Here is a 19293-nt window from a genome sequence, read left to right as displayed (position 1 = left end):
TCTATATAAGAGCCCAGGGTTGACAGTGCATGACAAAGCACAAACCAAGCATGAAGACAAAGGAATTGTCTGTAGACCTCCGAGATTGTCTCCAGGCTGGGGAAGGTTACAGAAACATTTCTGCTGCTCTGAAAGCTCCAGTGAGCACAGCGGCCTCCATCATCAGTCAGTGGAAGATGTTTAACCACCAGGACTCTTCCTAGAGCTGGCCGGACATCTAAGCTGAGTGATCGGGGGAGAAGGGTCTCAGTCAGGGAGGTGATCAATAACCTGATGGTCACTCTGTCTGAGCTCCAGCGCTCTTCTGTGGAGAGAGGAGAACCTTACAGAAGGACAACCATCTGTGCAGCAATCCACCAATCAGGCCTCTGTATGGTAGAGCGGCCAGACGGAAGACAGTCTCTGCCTGGAGTTTACCAGAAGGCATCTGAAGGACTCTCAGAGCATCAGAAACTAAACTCTCTGCTCTGATGAGACTCAAACTGAACTGTTTGGAGTGAACGCAGGCTAACAGCATCCCTACAGTGAAGCATGGTGGTGTTGGCATCATGCTGTGGGGATGTGTTTCAGCAGCAGGAACTGGAAGACTAGTCAGGATAGAGGGAAAGATGAATGCAGCGATGTACAGAGACATCCTGAATGAAGACCTGCTTCAGAGACCTCAGACTGGGGCTACGCTTCATCTTCCAGCAGGACAATGACCCAAAGCACACCGCCAACATATCAATGGAGTGGCACAAAAACAACTCGGTGAATGTGCTTGAGTGGCCCAGCCAGAACCCAGACCTAAATCCTATTGAACATCTCTGGAGAGATCTGAAAATGGCTGTACACCGTCGCTTCCCATTTAACCAGATAGAACATGAGAGGACCTGCAAAGAGGAACGGGCAGAAATTCCCAAAGACAGGTGTGCAGAGCTTGTGCATCATATTCACAAAGACTTGAGGCTGTAATCACTGCCAAAGGTGATCAACAAAGTATTGAGCAAAGGCTGTGAATACTGATGCACATCTGATTTTACAGGTTTTTTATGTTTAATAAATTTGCAACATGTTCAAAAACTCTCTTCACATTGTCATTATGGGGGATTGTGTGCAGAATGTTGAGGAAATCAATCAGTTTAATCCATTTTGGAATAAAGCTGTAACATAAACAAACATGGAAAAAGTAAAGCGCTATGATCCTTTCCAAATGCACTGTACATTCCTACTGTGTTGACGGCATTATCAAGAGCTGCTCACCTTCTGGAGAATCTGCGTCTTCACAGCCGGATCAGTCAGATTTTGACCGGATTTGACCGTCAGTTTTGCCGTCTGTTTGCTGCGCTCTGAGAGACACAAATACCATCCGTCAAAGCAGTCTAGCAGAGTAACACTCATTCCAGATCCTTATCAAGACAACAACATGCGAACACAATCCAACACAACTAGAGCTGTCAAACAATTCAATGCCATTATATGCATCCAAAATAAAAGTGTACCTACTCTGTATATTTATTATCTATATAAACACAGACATGGATTTAAATGCCGGCCAAATATTAATTGCAGCCAAAATGAAACTTTGCATATGCATAATATAATAAGAAGAAGAATTCCTTACATTGATATAGCGCTTTATTGGGCACTCAAATATGTGTTCTTGAATTATAACTTGACTTCTAGTTCATCATTTGGTTTCAAAGGTGTCTTATATGAAAGTTCAAGGCCTCTAGATTTTGCTTATTTGAGCTTATGATCATGTCTTGATGAGGACAGTGCGGTCTGACTCTGCTCAGACTAAAGTCTCATCACTGAACAGAAATAATGTCCAGTATAGAATATAAAGTCCTGCTGCAGTGGAGACAGAATGAATATTGTGTCTGACTCCATCATGAGCTTGGAGGACTGCATCCATACATCTCTGACATGACTCACATCACTGATTAATAAAGTCATCTGGAATGAAGAAGAAAGCCTTCAGCAGGATCCCAGAGTTCATCAAGAGTCTTTGTGTTCATCTTCAACGCCTCCTCCATCTTACCACAGACATGCTTAATAATGTTAATATCTGGTGACTGGGCTGGCCAATCCTGCAGCAGCTTGACATTCTCTGCTTTCAGGAGCTTTGATGTGGAGGCTGAAGTATGAGCAGGAGTGCTATCCTGCTGGAGAATTGTCCCTCTCCTGTGGTTTGTAATGTAATGGGCAGCACAGATGTCTTGATACGTCAGACTGTTGATGTTGCAGATCTCTCGCACACCCCCATACTGAATGAACCCCAAACCATGATTTCTCCTTCACCAAACTTGACTGATTTCTGTGAGAGTCTTGGTCCATGCTGGTTCCAGTAGGTCTTCTGCAGTATTGGTGATGATTGATGCAGATCAACAGATGATCCAGCAGAGAAAACCACCTTCTGACACTTTTCCAAATGATCAACTAGAAGTCCAGTTATCATCTGCTCCTCTTATGACTGGGATCCACCTCAAGACTTTCATAATTTAGTGTATAGTGAAATATACATGCTCACCTTTGTAGCAGACAAAACTCAGTTTAGTGTTGCAGTTCAGATCATTCAGTACCCAGTTGCGTTCCAGTTCCACACAGTACTGACTGTTGGCGTAGTTGTTTGGCTGTCCTGGACCCCACGGTATAAATGTGGACGTGCCGCTGTCCGACCAGAGCCAGGGATCAGTGGGACCATGCCGATACAGTCCGATCCACACGTTTGCATAGTAATCCGGATCTATGGATCCCAGCGCCTCTTCTACGTCAGCGTAGTCAAGGACGGAGGCCAGATCAATATAATGCTGTCTGCAGTACGTCTGAGCATTCGACCAGCTCATGTTCTCAGCAACAAAGTGAAAGGTGTACGACTGGGAGGACACTGTGGGCGTCAGAGCTGGAGATAAACCAAGACACAGGATGTATTAAACGTCATATCTGTGCATAATGTTTTAATCATTTAAATATTGTATATTGGTCTATGGTGGCGCAGTGGTTAGCACTGTGGCCTCACCAGGGCCGGAGCAAGCTGAACTGCCGCTCTAGGCAGAGGACGATCACGCCGCCCTCAACCCCAATGTGAAAACGTAAGTGACCGGTTATGAAAATGAAGTGAGGTGTCGCGGACCTCTTTTCCAGCGCTCTATGCGCGGATATAACGGACGCGCGGGTGCTGAGAGAGGGAGGGAGGTGTCGCGGACTGGTGGACACCGCCCTCTCTATTCTGCCGTCCTATGCGTGGATATAACTGTGGACGCCCGGGTGCTGAGGGAGGGAGAGAGGTGTCGCGGACGCTGCATTCTTTATTCTGCCGCCCTATGCGCGGATGTAACTGAGGACACGCAAGTGCTGAGGGAGGGAGGGAGGTGTCGCGGACGCTGCATTTTTTATTCTGCCGCCCTATGCACGGATGTAACTGAGGACGCGCAAGTGCTGAGGGAGGGAGGTGTCGCGGACGCTGCACGCTTTATTCTGCCGCCCTATGCGCGGATATAACTGAGGACACACGGGTGCTGATGGAGGTGACGCTGACGCCGCCCTCTCTATTCTATTGTCTATGCACGAAAATATCTGAGGACGCGGGTGGTGAGGGAGGTGTTGCAGACATAAGTGAAGACGCAGGTGGTAAGGGAGGTGTCGCAGACGCCACCCTCTCTATACTGCCGCCCTAGGCGGCTGCCTAGGTCGCCTATATGGACGCGTAGGCTCTGGGCCTCACAGCATGAAGGTTACTGGTTTGAGTCCCAGCTGGTGTAACCCCACTGGTCCTACACCACCCAACCCGCTCCGAGCTGGGATTGAACCGGCGACCTTCCGCATGCAAGTCGGTTGCTCTATCAAGGAGGCTAAAGACCATGGCTTCTAGCTTCTGTCGATAGAGCACCTTTAGAGGTCAGAGGAGTGAGGTTTACCTGCACAGCACTTACTAGCTGGCCTCCGTTACACTCACCCCCCTAAGCCTCACTCCCATCTGGGTCACTGCACCAATGTAACCCCGCCAGTCCTATACCACCCAACCCGACCTGGTATCGAACCGGCGACCTTCAGCATGGGAGTCAGTTGCTCTAAAAAGGAGCCTAAAGACCATGGCCTCTAGCGTCTGTCGCTAGAGCACCTTTAGAGGTCAGACACTGACATAAACCAACAGTTTCCAACAGGGGGGTCCCGGCCAAAGTTCTAGCTAACGAATGCATGAGGTCAACCAAACTAATAAGACATTTGCAGATGACTTATCCCCCATTACCGCAATAAACCCAGAGCATTTTGAAACGCAAGGCAAAAGAATTGACACGCACCCAAAATGAGATGAGGGACGTCACAGTTACTGACAAGAAACTCTTTGAAATTGACAACTCATCTAGGGCCAATTTAAAGACCAAAGGCTTCAGTTATAATTTACATTAGGCTAATATTTGTGCATAAACATATCTAGATTTAGTAATAAACATACCGTTTGTTTGTTATCCTTACTGCAAACTTATATATATATATGAGCAATATCACACGAGTAGCAGTGCGATATGGCTGTATATCAGCACTGATGGGAGGCGTGCGTTGATACGAGGCCGCAGGTCGAGTGCCTTAGCATCCCACCAATGCTGTCATACATCCATATTGCACTGCTACGAGTGTGATATTGCGTTTATACAACAGTTCGACGGCACAATCGTGTATATAAATAAGAAAGTCAAACACAGAGAGTCTAAAACTCTTTTGTATGAGGAACTACTTTCTTCCCCTCAAGGTGAAGAAGGCATGGAGGCAGTGCTGTTTATTTTGATGGATCATTTTAATCCTTTAATTGTTTTCATCTGTGTGTTCAGTAGTGTGTAAGCGTTTAGACCTGCACAGGTGCATATCTAACACGCTCTGCTGGACTTTAGAGCAGCATCAGTTGGTCAATGGCGCTGTTGGTCTATATCAGTTCCTCAGAATAGCAGTGCTACAACAATGCGCCTTAACACACCTCCTTTATAGACCAGCACACACATGAGTCCACAAAGCAGCGCAGATGGATTTGCAATTTAACCAATGTGAAGCAAAACATGAAAATTACAGTTGCGCTGGTCTGAAAACAGCAGCAAATCACGCCAAACACGTCTTGCACATTATTGCGCCGGGTGTATGACAGAGCCCCCATAGTGTCTGTATAATGAGTGTGTGTGTATTGAGCAGGGGTCACCAACATGGATCACATGAGTTGCCCGTGAGCATGTTCTAAAAGCAGCTCACCATACCCACTTACCAGTGAGCTTCATCGAATAGTGTCTATAGCTATTATTTGTAAATCACAAATGCATTAAAGTCCAACTCGGGGAAACTACAATGGTTAGAAGAGTGTCGGCTACGTTAAAAAATCCTTATAAAAGTTGATTTATGTCACACAATTGATAATCTGTACAAACATGGAGCAACGTAGTGCACGATCTGTTAAAATCTGTTAGTAGCTAGTGAAAACACTGTAGAAGTGATCATCTGAAAGCGTAAATACTGTCAGAGATTTATAGAAATGAAGTGCTGCATATTGATATGTATTCATTTCCTACCCTGTTAAATCGTTTACGACTATTGTGGGAATCATTAACACGATCAGTGTCTTCACATGGAGGATCATCATTAATTATTAATAATAAATATTTAACTAGATTATTAAAGTTCGTCGAGACAAACTTTAGGCTGGCTTGAGAAAGTCTGTTGGAAATAGTTTGTTTAATTTAAACAGTTTTAAAAGTATGAAACGATAGATAGATAGATAGATAGATAGATAGATAGATAGATAGATAGATAGATAGATAGATAGATAGATAGATAGATAGATAGATAGATAGATAGATAGATAGATAGATAGATAGATAGATAGATAGATAGATAGATAGATAGATAGATAGATAGATAGAGATTAAACCAGTTTATAGATTGATAGATAGATAGATAGATAGATAGATAGATAGATAGATAGATAGATAGATAGATAGATAGATAGATAGATAGATAGAGATTAAAGCAGTTTATAGATTGATAGATAGATAGATAGATAGATAGATAGATAGATAGATAGATAGATAGATAGATAGATAGATAGATAGATAGATAGATAGAGATTAAAGCAGTTTATAGATTGATAGATAGATAGATAGATAGATAGATAGATAGATAGATAGATAGATAGATAGATAGATAGATAGATAGATAGATAGATAGATAGATAGATAGATAGAGATTAAAGCAGTTTATAGATTGATAGATAGATAGATAGATAGATAGATAGATAGATAGATAGATAGATAGATAGATAGATAGATAGATAGATAGATAGATAGATAGATAGATAGATAGATAGATAGATAGATAGATAGATAGATAGATAGATAGAGATTAAAGCAGTTTATAGATTGATAGATAGATAGATAGATAGATAGATAGATAGATAGATAGATAGATAGATAGATAGATAGATAGATAGATAGATAGATAGATAGATAGATAGATAGATAGATAGATAGATAGATAGATAGATAGATAGATTAAAGCAGTTTATAGATAGATAAAAACATTTTATAGATAGATAGATAGATAGATAGATAGATAGATAGATAGATAGATAGATAGATAGATAGATAGATAGATAGATAGATAGATAGATAGAGATTAAAGCAGTTTATAGATAGATAAAAACATTTTATAGACAGACAGACAGACAGACAGACAGACAGACAGACAGACAGACAGACAGACAGACAGACAGACAGACAGACAGACAGACAGATAGACAGATAGATAGATAGATAGATAGATAGATAGATAGATAGATAGATAGATAGATAGAGATTAAAGCAGTTTATAGATAGATAAAAACATTTTATAGATAGATAGATAGACAGACAGACAGACAGACAGACAGACAGACAGATAGACAGATAGATAGATAGATAGATAGATAGATAGATAGATAGATAGATAGATAGATAGATAGATAGATAGATAGATAGATAGATAGATAGATAGATAGATAGATAGATAAAAACATTTTATGGATGGATGGATGGATGGATGGATGGATGGATGGATGGATGGATGGATGGATGGATGGATGGATGGATAGATAAAAACATTTTATGGATGGATGGATGGATGGATGGATGGATGGATGGATGGATGGATGGATGGATGGATGGATGGATGGATGGATGGATGGATGGATGGATGGATGGATGGATGGATGGATGGATGGATGGATGGATGGATGGATGGATGGATAGATAGATAGATAGATAGATAGATAGATAGATAGATAGATAGATAGATAGATAGGTTTCTCAAGCCAGCCTAATTAAAAGTAAACTGAGCACATTTGTTATTGGAGAAGTGTGTATTAAACTGGTAGCCACATTAATCGGTAGCCGAGAAGAAGCTCTCGGTTTCAGAACGGTTGGTGACCCCTGGTATATAGTAATGCCTTTCATTCATTGATTTTAGTCAGGGCATATACTGTATGCTGTACAATAAAAGCATGGGAAATGTAGGCTGTAAAAGTCATTTTGAACTGAATATTGATATTTATTTGGTGTGCACATGTACTTGAGGAATTATTTCAAGGAATAAGTTGGATTATTTTAAGAGTAACTAATTATTTAAATGCCACATCATTTCGTTTGTTTGTTTGTATACTTTATAGTCCCTCAAGAGGAAATTTTCTGTGGACTCACACAGCACTGTGCTGACACAATAACAATTAAAAAATATAGCTGCAAGCAGCAATTAAGGGGCCAAGCACTATTGGCCATAAGATGGCGCTGCTCCAGAAGTTTTTGAGTACTTTCAGGGCATGGGGTTGAAGATGTATACCATGTTTTGTAATGATATGTGAATATGTTGGTAAATATAGCATTTTTGGCCAAAAATCGAAATGGGCGACGCCCAAAATGGCTGACCTGTGAAAATCAGACATCATTCGACTCGACATGCTCTGCCGGATGTAATGACACCAGTTTTATGAGTTTCAGACGAAAGGTTGAGACGTTAAAAGGCAAAAAGCAAGTTTTTGTATCTCCGGACCACTAGGGGGCAGTGCGCCGAAACTCCGCATATAACCTCAGACCCTAGTTGTCATAACACACACCAAGTTGGGTGTAAATCGGTGAATGCGTTACGGAGATATCGTCTCAAGTCCATTTTCGCAAGTCCTACGTTAAATTTGATCGCAAGTTAAACAAAAAAGGTTGGTCAAATCAACTTGACTTCCATAACTTTTGGTTGGCATGGCCTGTAGATCATGTGATTCAATTTTGGTGATAATCGGAGAAACGGCCTAGGACGAGTTCGATCAAATAGGTTTTTCGAATAATTTAAAATAGCGCGAAAAAATTCATGACGGAAAATGACGTCATATGGTGCATTTGAATCGGACTGAGCCAAGGAATCAGGGGAAAAAAGAATTTTGATTGTAGCCCATTCGGTTCAAAAGTTATGATGATAAACGTACAGGAAAGTTTGGACAAGTGGTGGCGCTAGAGAGTTTGATTTTGAGACTTAATATTTGGTCTGATTAATGTTAATACTGTCCTCTATCATTGTGCCAAATTATATAACTTTCCCGCATACGCCTATATGGGCTGCCATTCAAATCTGGCGGAAGAAACGGAAGAAGAAGGAAGAATAATAATAATAGGAACGCTAACGGATCCAATAGGTGCCTACGCACCTGCGGTGCTTGGCCCCTAATAAGCAAACAAGCAAAAGAACTACACACACTATCGATCAGTGTTCAACAGTCTGATTGACGCTGGGATAAAAGAGTCTTAGTCGGTTTCGCTTCCAGCGGAAGGTTCTGTATGTTCTTGTGAAGTGGGGAGAGTGCATGAGATGGGTTACTTAAAATTCTTGCTTCATTCAGAGCGCATTGCTCGTAAAGGGTTTGAATACTAGTAAGAGTTTCAGATCCTATTAGTCTCGTAGCAGTTCTGATAATATTAAACTTTTTTTATTTAATTTACCAGAAACAGAAATATAACTTTTTCTGAGGGTGCCGCTGTCCGAACGTCTTTTATGCCATAATCCAGTTTTGTGCATAAGCTTAATGTACATCTTTAGATAGAAACAGAGCTAATGACAGAATCTGTGCACGCAGATCTTTAGCCCATCATTGAGTCTGTTTATTTACTCGTGTAAATGTGTGTACATTCATATTTATTCAGTTTTTAAATTATTAACAGTAATATTATTGACTAATATGACATTATATGATTTATTTACAATACAGTTTGTCAAGTCATATGTTCTGTCTTTTAGTAGAGGTATTATATGAGACACTTGCTTTGTTTACCAAATAAAGTGGATCTAATTGGATTTGCATTGTGAACATTCAATACATGTTAAAAATGCATTCTTTTTTATTTAGTATATTAAGGTTTTAATTATGATGTGATAATAATTTCGCATAAATCTGCAGATTTTTAACACAATTCTGCACAGAAATAGCAAAAAACGTCCGCAGATTACGTCTGGCCCTGGTCATGACACAAAGTTTATTATATAAAAGAAAAGCTAACCTGTGAGGAGCAGCAACAGCAGAACCGTCTCCATGATGAGCCGTCTACAAGAACAACAACAGGAATCTTCTGTGAACCAATCAAAGCACTATAAAACAGACCAGAAAGATTTCTTTATAATCTCTGAACAATCAAATCAATGATCTCACAGTAATGGATGATATAAAACATGATACTTAAACATGCATCAAATATAATTACATAAGTTATACAACTACCTACTCTAGGTTAACTGTGTCTGTATGCACTTATATTCGCGTATAACCTAAATGTAACGTGATTGTAATGTAATAATGTGCAAGGCTGCTTTGAAACAATAACTATTATAAACAGAACTACACAAATAAACTTAAATTGAACTAGTTTGTCTTGTCTTTTGCAAAAAAATAGATTTAATTTAGAAGTTTGCATGTTACAAATTTCAGATTATTCTTCAACCTCACGACTCAAGTCTAGTCAATAGATTATGATGTATGAATTATAACTAAACAAGTCAATTTCAATGATCAGAGTCTCCTCTGGAAGTCCACATAATGAAGTCTTACCTGCGGTGTGCCTCAGGGTTCGGTACGCGGCTCGTTCCTCTTCTGGTTTTACTTTAAATTTACAACGACACAGATGATTATTTATCTATTGTGTCATCCTCACCGCCGCACCTCCTTCATGTGCTGACATTCATGACACAATGACCTGGATAAACAAATGCTGACCTCAGGTGAAGCCATGAGCTGTCCTGCGATTGTGTGATGTATCGTCACTAAAAGTGTTGTGATAAGCCATATTATTGGCATTTTCAGATCATATAATGATTATATAACAGCATAATAGTGCAAATATCATTCTTAAGGTTATTTAGATTCTATAATTTGATGTTAAAGAAGGAAATGTCTTATTATACACTACTTACTGGTACCTGGTTGGACCCCTTCAGATCTGCCTTAATCCTTGGTGTCAGAGATTCAGCAAGCTGCTGGAAATATTCCTCAGAGATTTTGCTCCATATTGTCATGATAGCATCACACAGTTGCTGCAGATTTGTCGGCTGCACATCCATGATGCCAATCTCCCGTTCCACCACATCCCAAAGCTGCTCTATTGGATCGAGCTCTGGGGACTGTGGAGGCCATTTGAGTACAGTGAACTCATCGTCATGTTCAGCAGTCTGAGATGATTGAGCTTTATGACATGCTGCGTTATCCTGCTGGAAGTAGCCATCAGAAGATGGAGACACTGTGCTCATAAAGGGATGGACATGGTCAGCAGCAATACTCAGGTAGGCTGTGGCGTTGATGCTCAATTGGTACTAATGGACCCAAAGACAATCTCCCCCACACCATTACACCACCACCACCAGCCTGAACCGCTGATACAAGGCAGGATGATCCATGCTTTCATGTTGTTGAGGCCAAATTCTGCCCCGAGCATCTGAATGTGTCAGCAGAAATGGAGACTCATCAGAGCAGCAACGTTTCTCCAATCTTCTATTGTCCAGTTTTGGTGAGTCTGTGTGAATTGTAGCCTCAGTTTCTTGTTCTTAGCTGACAGGAGCGGCACCCGGTGTGCTCTTCTGCTGCTGTAGCCCATCCGCCTCAAGGTTGGACGTGTTGTGTGTTCAGAGATGCTCTTCTGCAGAGCTCGGTTGTAGCGAGTGCTTATTTGAGTTACTGTTGCCTTTCTATCAGCTGGAACCAGTCTGGCCATTCTCCTCTGACCTCTGACCTCATCAACAAGGCATGTGCGCCCACAGAACTGCCGCTCACTGGATATTTCCTCTTTGTCAGAGCATTCTCTGTAAACCCTAGAGATGGTTGTGCGTGAAAATCCCAGTAGATCAGCAGTTTCTGAAATACTCAGCGCAACCTGTCCGGCAGCAACAATCATGCCACATTTAAAGTCAGTTACTGTAAATCCCCTTTCTTCCCCATTGTGATGCTCGCTTTGAACTGCAGCAGATCGTCTTGACCATGTCTACATGCGAAATGCGTTGAGCTGCTGCGATGTGATTGGCTGATTAGAAACTTGCGTTAAGTAGCTGGACAGGTGTACCTAATAAAGTGGCCAGTAAGTGTATATACTATGAAACTATTATTAGGTAAATGTCCAATTATTACCTTCTTAATTATTGACACGGGTGAAGTAGAAATGTAAATTTTATTGTAAAATAGCTTTAATGTTATTTGATGAGTGAATTTGTAAATATATTTTGCAACAGCAAAAAATATTGAGGTCATGTCCTAGCATTGCTCAATAAGTCTAACCTCGAGACATCAAGACATCTAAGAAACAAGTAAAAAAAAGAGCATCATGAATTTAAATATTAAAAATAGTAATAAAATTCTAATATAAATAAATAATAATAATAATAAAATACAGCCACACTTCAATGTCCTTATGACATCTTGACCTGGATAAGCAAATGCTGAACTCGGCTGAACCCATTCAGAGATCAAGATATCAAGGACATCAAGACGAATATGAAGATGATTAAAACAAATAAATAAAGACAGATTGTAAAAGATATTATATTATAAATAGATGTAAAATGAGAAGATCCATGTGGTTTAGATGGTCAGGAAATAAAAAACAAATGAAAGTAAAATTAGAAATAGAATAGGAAATAATTTAAACTTCTATTAAGGTATAAACAACATTATAAACTAATATAATACTTGAATTATTACAACAGAGAAACGAATCAAGATTTAAAAACAAAACCAAGCAGAATTTTACAAATGTTACTACTATAGAAAAAATTAAATATTCTCGATCATCAAATCTTCCCCATTAATGAAGATTTATTAAAAATAGGTCTGCTACTAACTCTTGCTGGCTTTAGAACTGATTGTTTGCGCTTGCCTTCATTTGTAAACTATTTTGGTTAAACCTCCTGCTAAACGAACGCATGAAAATGCAGTAAACCCATCAGAATCTGTATGATCGCCTCCATCATTTACATCACAGCCTCGGGCCTTTTTCCAATGAAGTCATGCTTTGATTACTGGAGAGATTTGTGTGCACTATTTAATGTCCAAAGGGTTTAAAGCATGAAGATATCTTGGTCAAATATCAAGTGAAAGCGTCACAACAGTTTTACAAAAGCACAAAACGAATACACAAGGAAAACGGCAAAATACTTACCAATGATACTAATACAAGGATAGAATCAACTTTTTAAATAGGTAAGTTATAATATTACACATTCACCGGCCACTTTATTAGGTACACCTGTCCAGCTGCTTGTTAACACAAATTCCTAATCAGCCAATCACAAGGCAGCAGCTCAATGCATTTAGGCATGTAGACATGGTCAAGAGGATCTGCTGTAGTTTAAAGCGAGCATCAGAATGGGGAAGAATTTCAGATCCTCAAGATTTTCTTGGCACACTTTGGGTTCGTTAGTACCAATTGAGCATCAACGCCACAGCCTACCTGAGTATTGCTGCTGACCATGTCCATCCCTTTATGAGCACAGTGTCTCCATCTTCTGATGGCTACTTCCAGCAGGATAACGCAGCATGTCATAAAGCTCAATCATCTCAGACTGGTTTCTTGAACATGACGATGAGTTCACTGTACTCAAATGGCCTCCACAGTCACCAGAGCTCAATCCAATAGAGCAGCTTTGGGATGTGGTGGAACGGGAGATTGGCATCATGGATGTGCAGCCGACAAATCTGCAGCAACTGTGTGATGCTATCATGACAATATGGAGCAAAATCTCTGAGGAATATTTCCAGTATCTTGCTGAATCACGAAGGATTAAGGCAGATCTGAAGGCAAAAGGGGTCCAACCTATTACTAGTAAGGTGTACCTAATAAAGTGACCGGTGAGTGTATAATATACAAGGAATTTCTTGATTTTAAACAGAAGAAAGAAATTCATAAGTTTAACACTGGAATGTGAACAAATGATGAGGACATTAGCATTTCTGTTCAAAAGTCCCTTAAACTGAGAACTAACACGGGCCCAAATATGAACCTAAAGCTAAAAATACACACTAATGACAAGTCGAGACGAGAGAGGAAACTTATGATGGATAATGTACATCACAGAATAAAGCCAGACAGGTTTATCAGCAGCTGTTGGATATTAAGACTGAAGTGTTTATTCTGTGAACACCACCGGCTGGATCTACATTATCCTGATTTTTACAGGACGTCTGGACACAAAACCAAACTATTAGAGACAGAACATTGATCAGAGCTGTAATATCTCTCTAACTCTTTAATTAAGCTTAAATCTTAAAGGCATTTAAAGATTACTACAGGGTTCTTACACCTTTTCAAACTTCAAATTCCAGCACTTTTCAAGCACTTTCAAAGTGCTTTTCCAGCACTTAACCACCACGGTAAATTATGTTGATAAATGCTGTATGTACTTTTTCACATTTATATCCATTGTGCTATAAAAAAAAAACACTATGACATTTTAACTTAAGTTGTTGAATACTTTGGAACATGGATTTATTAAGATAGTTCACCCAAAAATGGTAAAATAATAATAATTTTAAAAAGTTCAGTTATTGGATTTCTTTTTAAGTTTTGGTCTCTTTCTTATAGTCAGATTTAGTTTGGGTGTACAACCAATCTTTCATCACCGGTCGTTCATAATATTTCATGTGCACTGCCATTCAAAATTCGTGTAACAATTTAAATCCTTATGTGTCCGAACCATTCACTGTAAAGCCTGAAAAATGGAGTTTGCAGGTAGCAGCGTTTGCCACACATTTTAATTACAAAATGTTCTATTTAATCTTTCTTTTATTCATCACAATGTTGTCAGTCGTGCAACTGCAGAGCGTTCACCATCGCAAAAGAGCTTGCATTCACTGAGATTAAACTAATATTGCAGCTAATGAAAAGACTGTCGTTGCTATTAAGATGACGTTTGCAATTAATAAGTTATACGTCAACTGTTTTAAACTATTTTTAATTGTTGCGTTTGGCGTTTTTAGGAAAAAATCCTGCGTGAATGTCTTCTAAATATGCACATTCGGTGAACATTTTGCAATGAAAACTGGTCACACGCCAACAATTTTATGCACAAATGCTCCCGAATATATTTTGAGCTTGCATAGATAAGAGTTTGGGCGCATATGCAACTAAAACAGTCGCAATTTCGAGCCTTGCAACATCAAATTTCAAGCAGGTTCAAGCACTTTATCCAAAAATCCAAGCACTTTTCTAACCTTGAGAAGTCTATATTAAAAATCAAGCATTTTCCAGGATTTCCAGCACCCGTACGAACCCTGATACTAGTTTAAGTTAAGGAGAATAACGTGCTTAAATCTAAATATCTGTGCGTCTAGCAAATGTTCATTTCAATGGTCATATGCACGCCACATCCAGTGTGCGACCAGCTTCAGAAGACTGGAGCCTCAAAAAAATAAAGAAATAAAAAATCAGTCCCGCACAGACCTCTACATTGGAGTGGCATAATTGACCAATCAGAATTAAGAATTGCAGAGAGCCTTTAAAAACAGCCAATAAAAGCCAGAATAATTGCAGTTCCTTATTAAATCAAATTTTTTGCACCTTTACTTTGTGTAATTACATAAAAATGGCTAATGAAAATAGCATTTCTCTTGGTAAATATAAATTAATGGGAACACTCAGTAACACGCCTCAGTGCATATTTACCCAGTATTGAACAGCCCATCTCTTCTGGAAGTCCACATAATGAAGTCTTACCCATAGTGTGCCTCAGGGTTCAGTACGCGGCCCGCTCCTCTTCTGGTTTTACTGTAAACTTTACTGCGACACAGAAAACATGCAGCTCTAACGCATCCTTAAACTACTGATTTAAACTGAATCAGAAACTGAATCCTTCTCATGCTTTGAGAATCGTTTTCCTATTGCTCATTTTCTGATTGATTTAAAGCAGCAGTCGACAGTTTAATATATACAAGTAATCATTTGCAACACTCCTTACACCACAGTGCATATTTTCCCAGTATTGAGGAGCCCGTGTCTTCTGGAAGTCCACATAATGAAGTCTTACCTGCGGTGTGCCTCAGGGTTCGGTACGTGGCCCGCTCCTCTTCAGATTTTACTGTAAATATAAACATGCAGCTCTAGTGCAACATTAATCTACTGATTTAAACTGAATCCTTCTCACATTTCCAGATGGGAAACATCAACATCGTGTTCCTCTTGATCACTTTCTGATTCAGTTTAAACCAGCAGTAGGCTGTTTAATTGACAGAAATTCCTGTTAATAGTGGTATAATCACAGCTAGGGGCTGGAAAACCGATGTGACCATCTTGAATTGAACTGGTTTACAGGCTGACTGGAGTAATTGAACTGTGCTTTGTTTGGCTATAAATGGCCACGAGTGTGTTTAATACTGTACTGCAGTCAAGCAAACACAGAACCAACTTCATTTGAATGCTGATTTGAATGTTAATCGAGTGTGATGACCTGACACACACACACACACACACACACACACACAAGGGCGGACATAGTGATTTAGGGGACCAAAGCAATTCCAGGTTTGGGGCTCAGGCATTAAAACATTCTCCATTTATATAGATGGATATTTATTTTTTAGATGTATAGATATTTATAGCAGTTTTTTTTTGCTTGTTTGTTTTTAATAGCAATATACGCTGCATGTCTAAACTATATTTTGAAGTGAAACTTTTATCTTCTTAATGTAAAATGAAACATTAATAAAATCACAAGAAAGAAAGAAAGTTGACAGACTCACTGTGTACAGTAGATAAGCCAAATGTGTGATTAGATTTTAATATTTGCATCACTATTCATGAGGTCTCTCGGTTTTGAGAAGAAGAAATAGCATTAAAGTCCTAGTGGTTAAAGACAGATTTTACAAATGTTGTAAATGAGCTGTATGAATAATTTAGGTGATTTTTGGAGTTGATCAGGGGGGCCCTATTTTCCCAGGGCTCTAAGCGGTTGCTTACCTCGCTTATTGGTTAAGTCCACCCCTGCACACATATACAACTAAAAAAACTAAGTAGGTTTTTTAAATGTGCATTTATATGCTTTTCCAGCACCTAACAACCACAGTTAATTAAGTTTATATATATATCGTATGTACTTTTTCACATTTAAATCCATTGTGCTACTTTAAAAAAATAAAAATTGTTTTAGAGCATAGATTTATTAGGATAGTTTAACCAAAACTAAATTTTTTAAAGTTTAGTTATTCGATGAAGTATGCTCGTTAGAAAGTTTGGTCTGTTTCTACCTTAAGTTGATATCTCAAGAAATGAGCTTACAGTCAGATTTTGTTTGGGTGTAGTCCCAAACTTTTATGACCATTCGTTCATGATATTTCATGTGCATTGCTATTTTTTGCAGTCATTGGATTGGCGTTTCAGGTGTAAAAATATGTCTATAAAAATCTGACTTGAAAAATTAAGTTGTCTACTTCAGATCTAGACACAATATTGGGCATAAATCCCTGAGCTGAAGGTTCAATTTCTAAATTATTTAATATATTTGTTAATCTGCAATTTTCTTCTGATAATTTACGGACCATCTGGTCTCAAGACATTGGAATTGACATTACCGAGGAGACATGGAAAGCGGTCTTGAACAGGGTTAACTCTTCCTCAATCTGTGCACGTCACAGGCTAATACAATGCAAGGTAGTGCATAGAGCTCATTGGTCCAAGAGCAGGCTAGCTCGCATCAACCAGTCTATAAACCCTGAGTGCTACAGGTGTCATTCTGGTACAGCTACTGTATTTTATATGTTTTGGTCCTGTCCTTCTCTGCTTTCTTTTTGGAGACAAATATTAATCTCGCTATCAGCTATTACCACTGTTTATATCACACCATGTCCAAATATTGGTTTATTTGGGGTTCTTCCGCCCGACCACACTTTACCCTCTCATTTTGTAGATTTTGTAGTCTTCTTAACTCTTCTGGCTAGGCGATTAACTCTTCTGAACTGCAAGAGCCCTCACCCTCCTTCTCACACTTGTTGGATAAGAAATGTTCTTTATTTTATGAAATTAGAAAAAATTAGGTACTCTCTTCACCGAACTAGCACTATTTTGATTAAATTGTGGGAACCCCTTCACAAATATGTCCAAACTCTTCAGCTTGACCCTGCTCCTTCTGATTGAGTCCCCACCCCCTAATGCCCAGCTTTACGGGAAACTATTTCTGGTCAACACATTGTAGACTTGTTTTTTCTGTATATAAGATTGCACTAGTGTTGTTGTTTTTTAGTTATTTATCTATTTTTTTTAATTATTATTTCTTTATTTGTATTATTATTTGCTCAAAATACTATTCAGTGTATTTGCTTATTGTTACATGTTTGTCTTTGTATATTTTTGTAATGTTTCACAGTGTATAAATAAAACACAAAAAATGAAGTTGTCTTAAATTTCAGATGTTCAATAATCAAGTTAAAAAATACAAATTTAAAACATTTCTAATAGGACATAATCAGTATTATTAACTTACAATTGTTAATAATTAAATTTAACAATTCAAATTCAGATTGTTTTGGCTGATTATTAGTTCCATAAATGCGCGCATGCGCTGAACATTTTGCAACGTAAACAGGTTGCACTACAACAACTTATGCACTTGCACAAATGCTTCCAAATACATGTTGAGGTCACAGACAAAACTGTGCACATATGCAACCAAAACAGTCACAATTTCAAGCCCTTTCAAGCACTTTAACCAAAATCAAAGCACTTTTCTAACCTTGAAAACACTATATTAAAAATCAAGCATTTTCCAGGATTTCCAGCACCCGTAAGAACCCTGGTAATATGTGCAGTTAATCACCCTGCAGCCCAAGAGCAGCTACTCACTTAAGCCAAGCGGGTCTGAGCCTGGTTGGTATCTGGATGGGAGACCGCATGGAAAAACTAGGTTGCTGTTGGCAGTGCAGAGGGCGCTCAACCTGTAGTCGGTGCAAGTCCTAATGCTCCAGTACAGTGAAGGGGACACTATACTGTCAGTGAGTGCCGTCTTTCAGATGAGATGTCCTGACTCTCTGTGCTCATTAATAATCTCATGGCACTTCTGGTAAAGAGTAGGAGTGTAACCCCGGTGTCCTGGCCAAACTCCCTCCATCAGCTCTACTCATCATGGCCTCCCAATTCCATCCACTGAATTGGCTTTATCACCATCTCTCCACACACATAGAAACTGGTGTGTGGTGAAGCACTGGCGCTGTTGTCCTATAGCCGCAATCGCATCATCCAAGTGGAGCTGCACACTGCTGGTGGTGCGGAGAGAAACCCCGTCATGATTGTGAAGCTCTTATGGCGATACACTATAAACATGCTAAATGAAAACACACGTTACATTACATTAATTGAGGATGAGCAATTGAGTTAGAGAATAACTGTAACCACACAGCTGTTGTGGACTAGAGTGTGTCACTCCTCAGCTGTGCATTAACTCATCAGGCTGGAGAGAGCATTACTCTGCGTATACACTAGAAAAATGCATTAAAATGTTTACAGAGCAAAAACTATAAGCAACAAACCGATAAACTTAAAGTAAACTAAAACACAAAGATAAAGAAAAAAAATATGAGGAATTTTTTAAAAAGGTTAATGCTATTTTATTCTACATAATAACAGAATTATTCTACAGAAATATATTCTACAGATAAAAAACACAAGTATAATTTTCTATTAGAAATTAAATGGAACGTAATGTATTATTTAAAGGAGCTGGATGCCCGTTTTTGACTCTTCTAAAGCATAAAAACAGCATCATATGTTTGCAGATGTTTAGAAACGTGCTCGG

At 39.2% G+C, this 19293-nt stretch overlaps 1 protein-coding gene across 2 annotated transcripts in view; it reads right to left on the bottom strand.

Annotated features, from left to right (window-relative positions):
- LOC103911305 (C-type lectin lectoxin-Lio2) overlaps positions 1-10615 on the bottom strand; it is a 13312-nt gene extending 2697 nt beyond the window's left edge. Inside the window, exons 1-4 of one of the 2 annotated variants that reach the window (XM_087260528.1) lie at positions 10082-10615; positions 9537-9580; positions 2513-2884; positions 1243-1328 (exon numbers count right to left, since the gene is read on the bottom strand). In XM_087260528.1, the coding sequence (XP_087116654.1) occupies positions 1243-1328; positions 2513-2884; positions 9537-9570 (492 nt within the window). In that variant the 5' untranslated portion in view covers positions 9571-9580; positions 10082-10615. Of the gene's footprint in view, positions 1-1242; positions 1329-2512; positions 2885-9536 lie in introns of both variants that reach the window. The other variant, XM_087260527.1, reaches the window with a different exon arrangement.
- Between the last annotated feature and the right edge of the window lie 8678 nt (positions 10616-19293).

The sequence above is a fragment of the Danio rerio genome, chromosome 7 (assembly GCF_052040795.2).
Source record: "Danio rerio strain M-AB ecotype USA chromosome 7, GRCz13ab, whole genome shotgun sequence".
Taxonomy (NCBI): domain Eukaryota; kingdom Metazoa; phylum Chordata; class Actinopteri; order Cypriniformes; family Danionidae; genus Danio; species Danio rerio.
The sequence above is the reverse complement of the archived record's forward strand: the minus strand, read 5'-3'. Positions and strand labels throughout refer to the sequence as shown.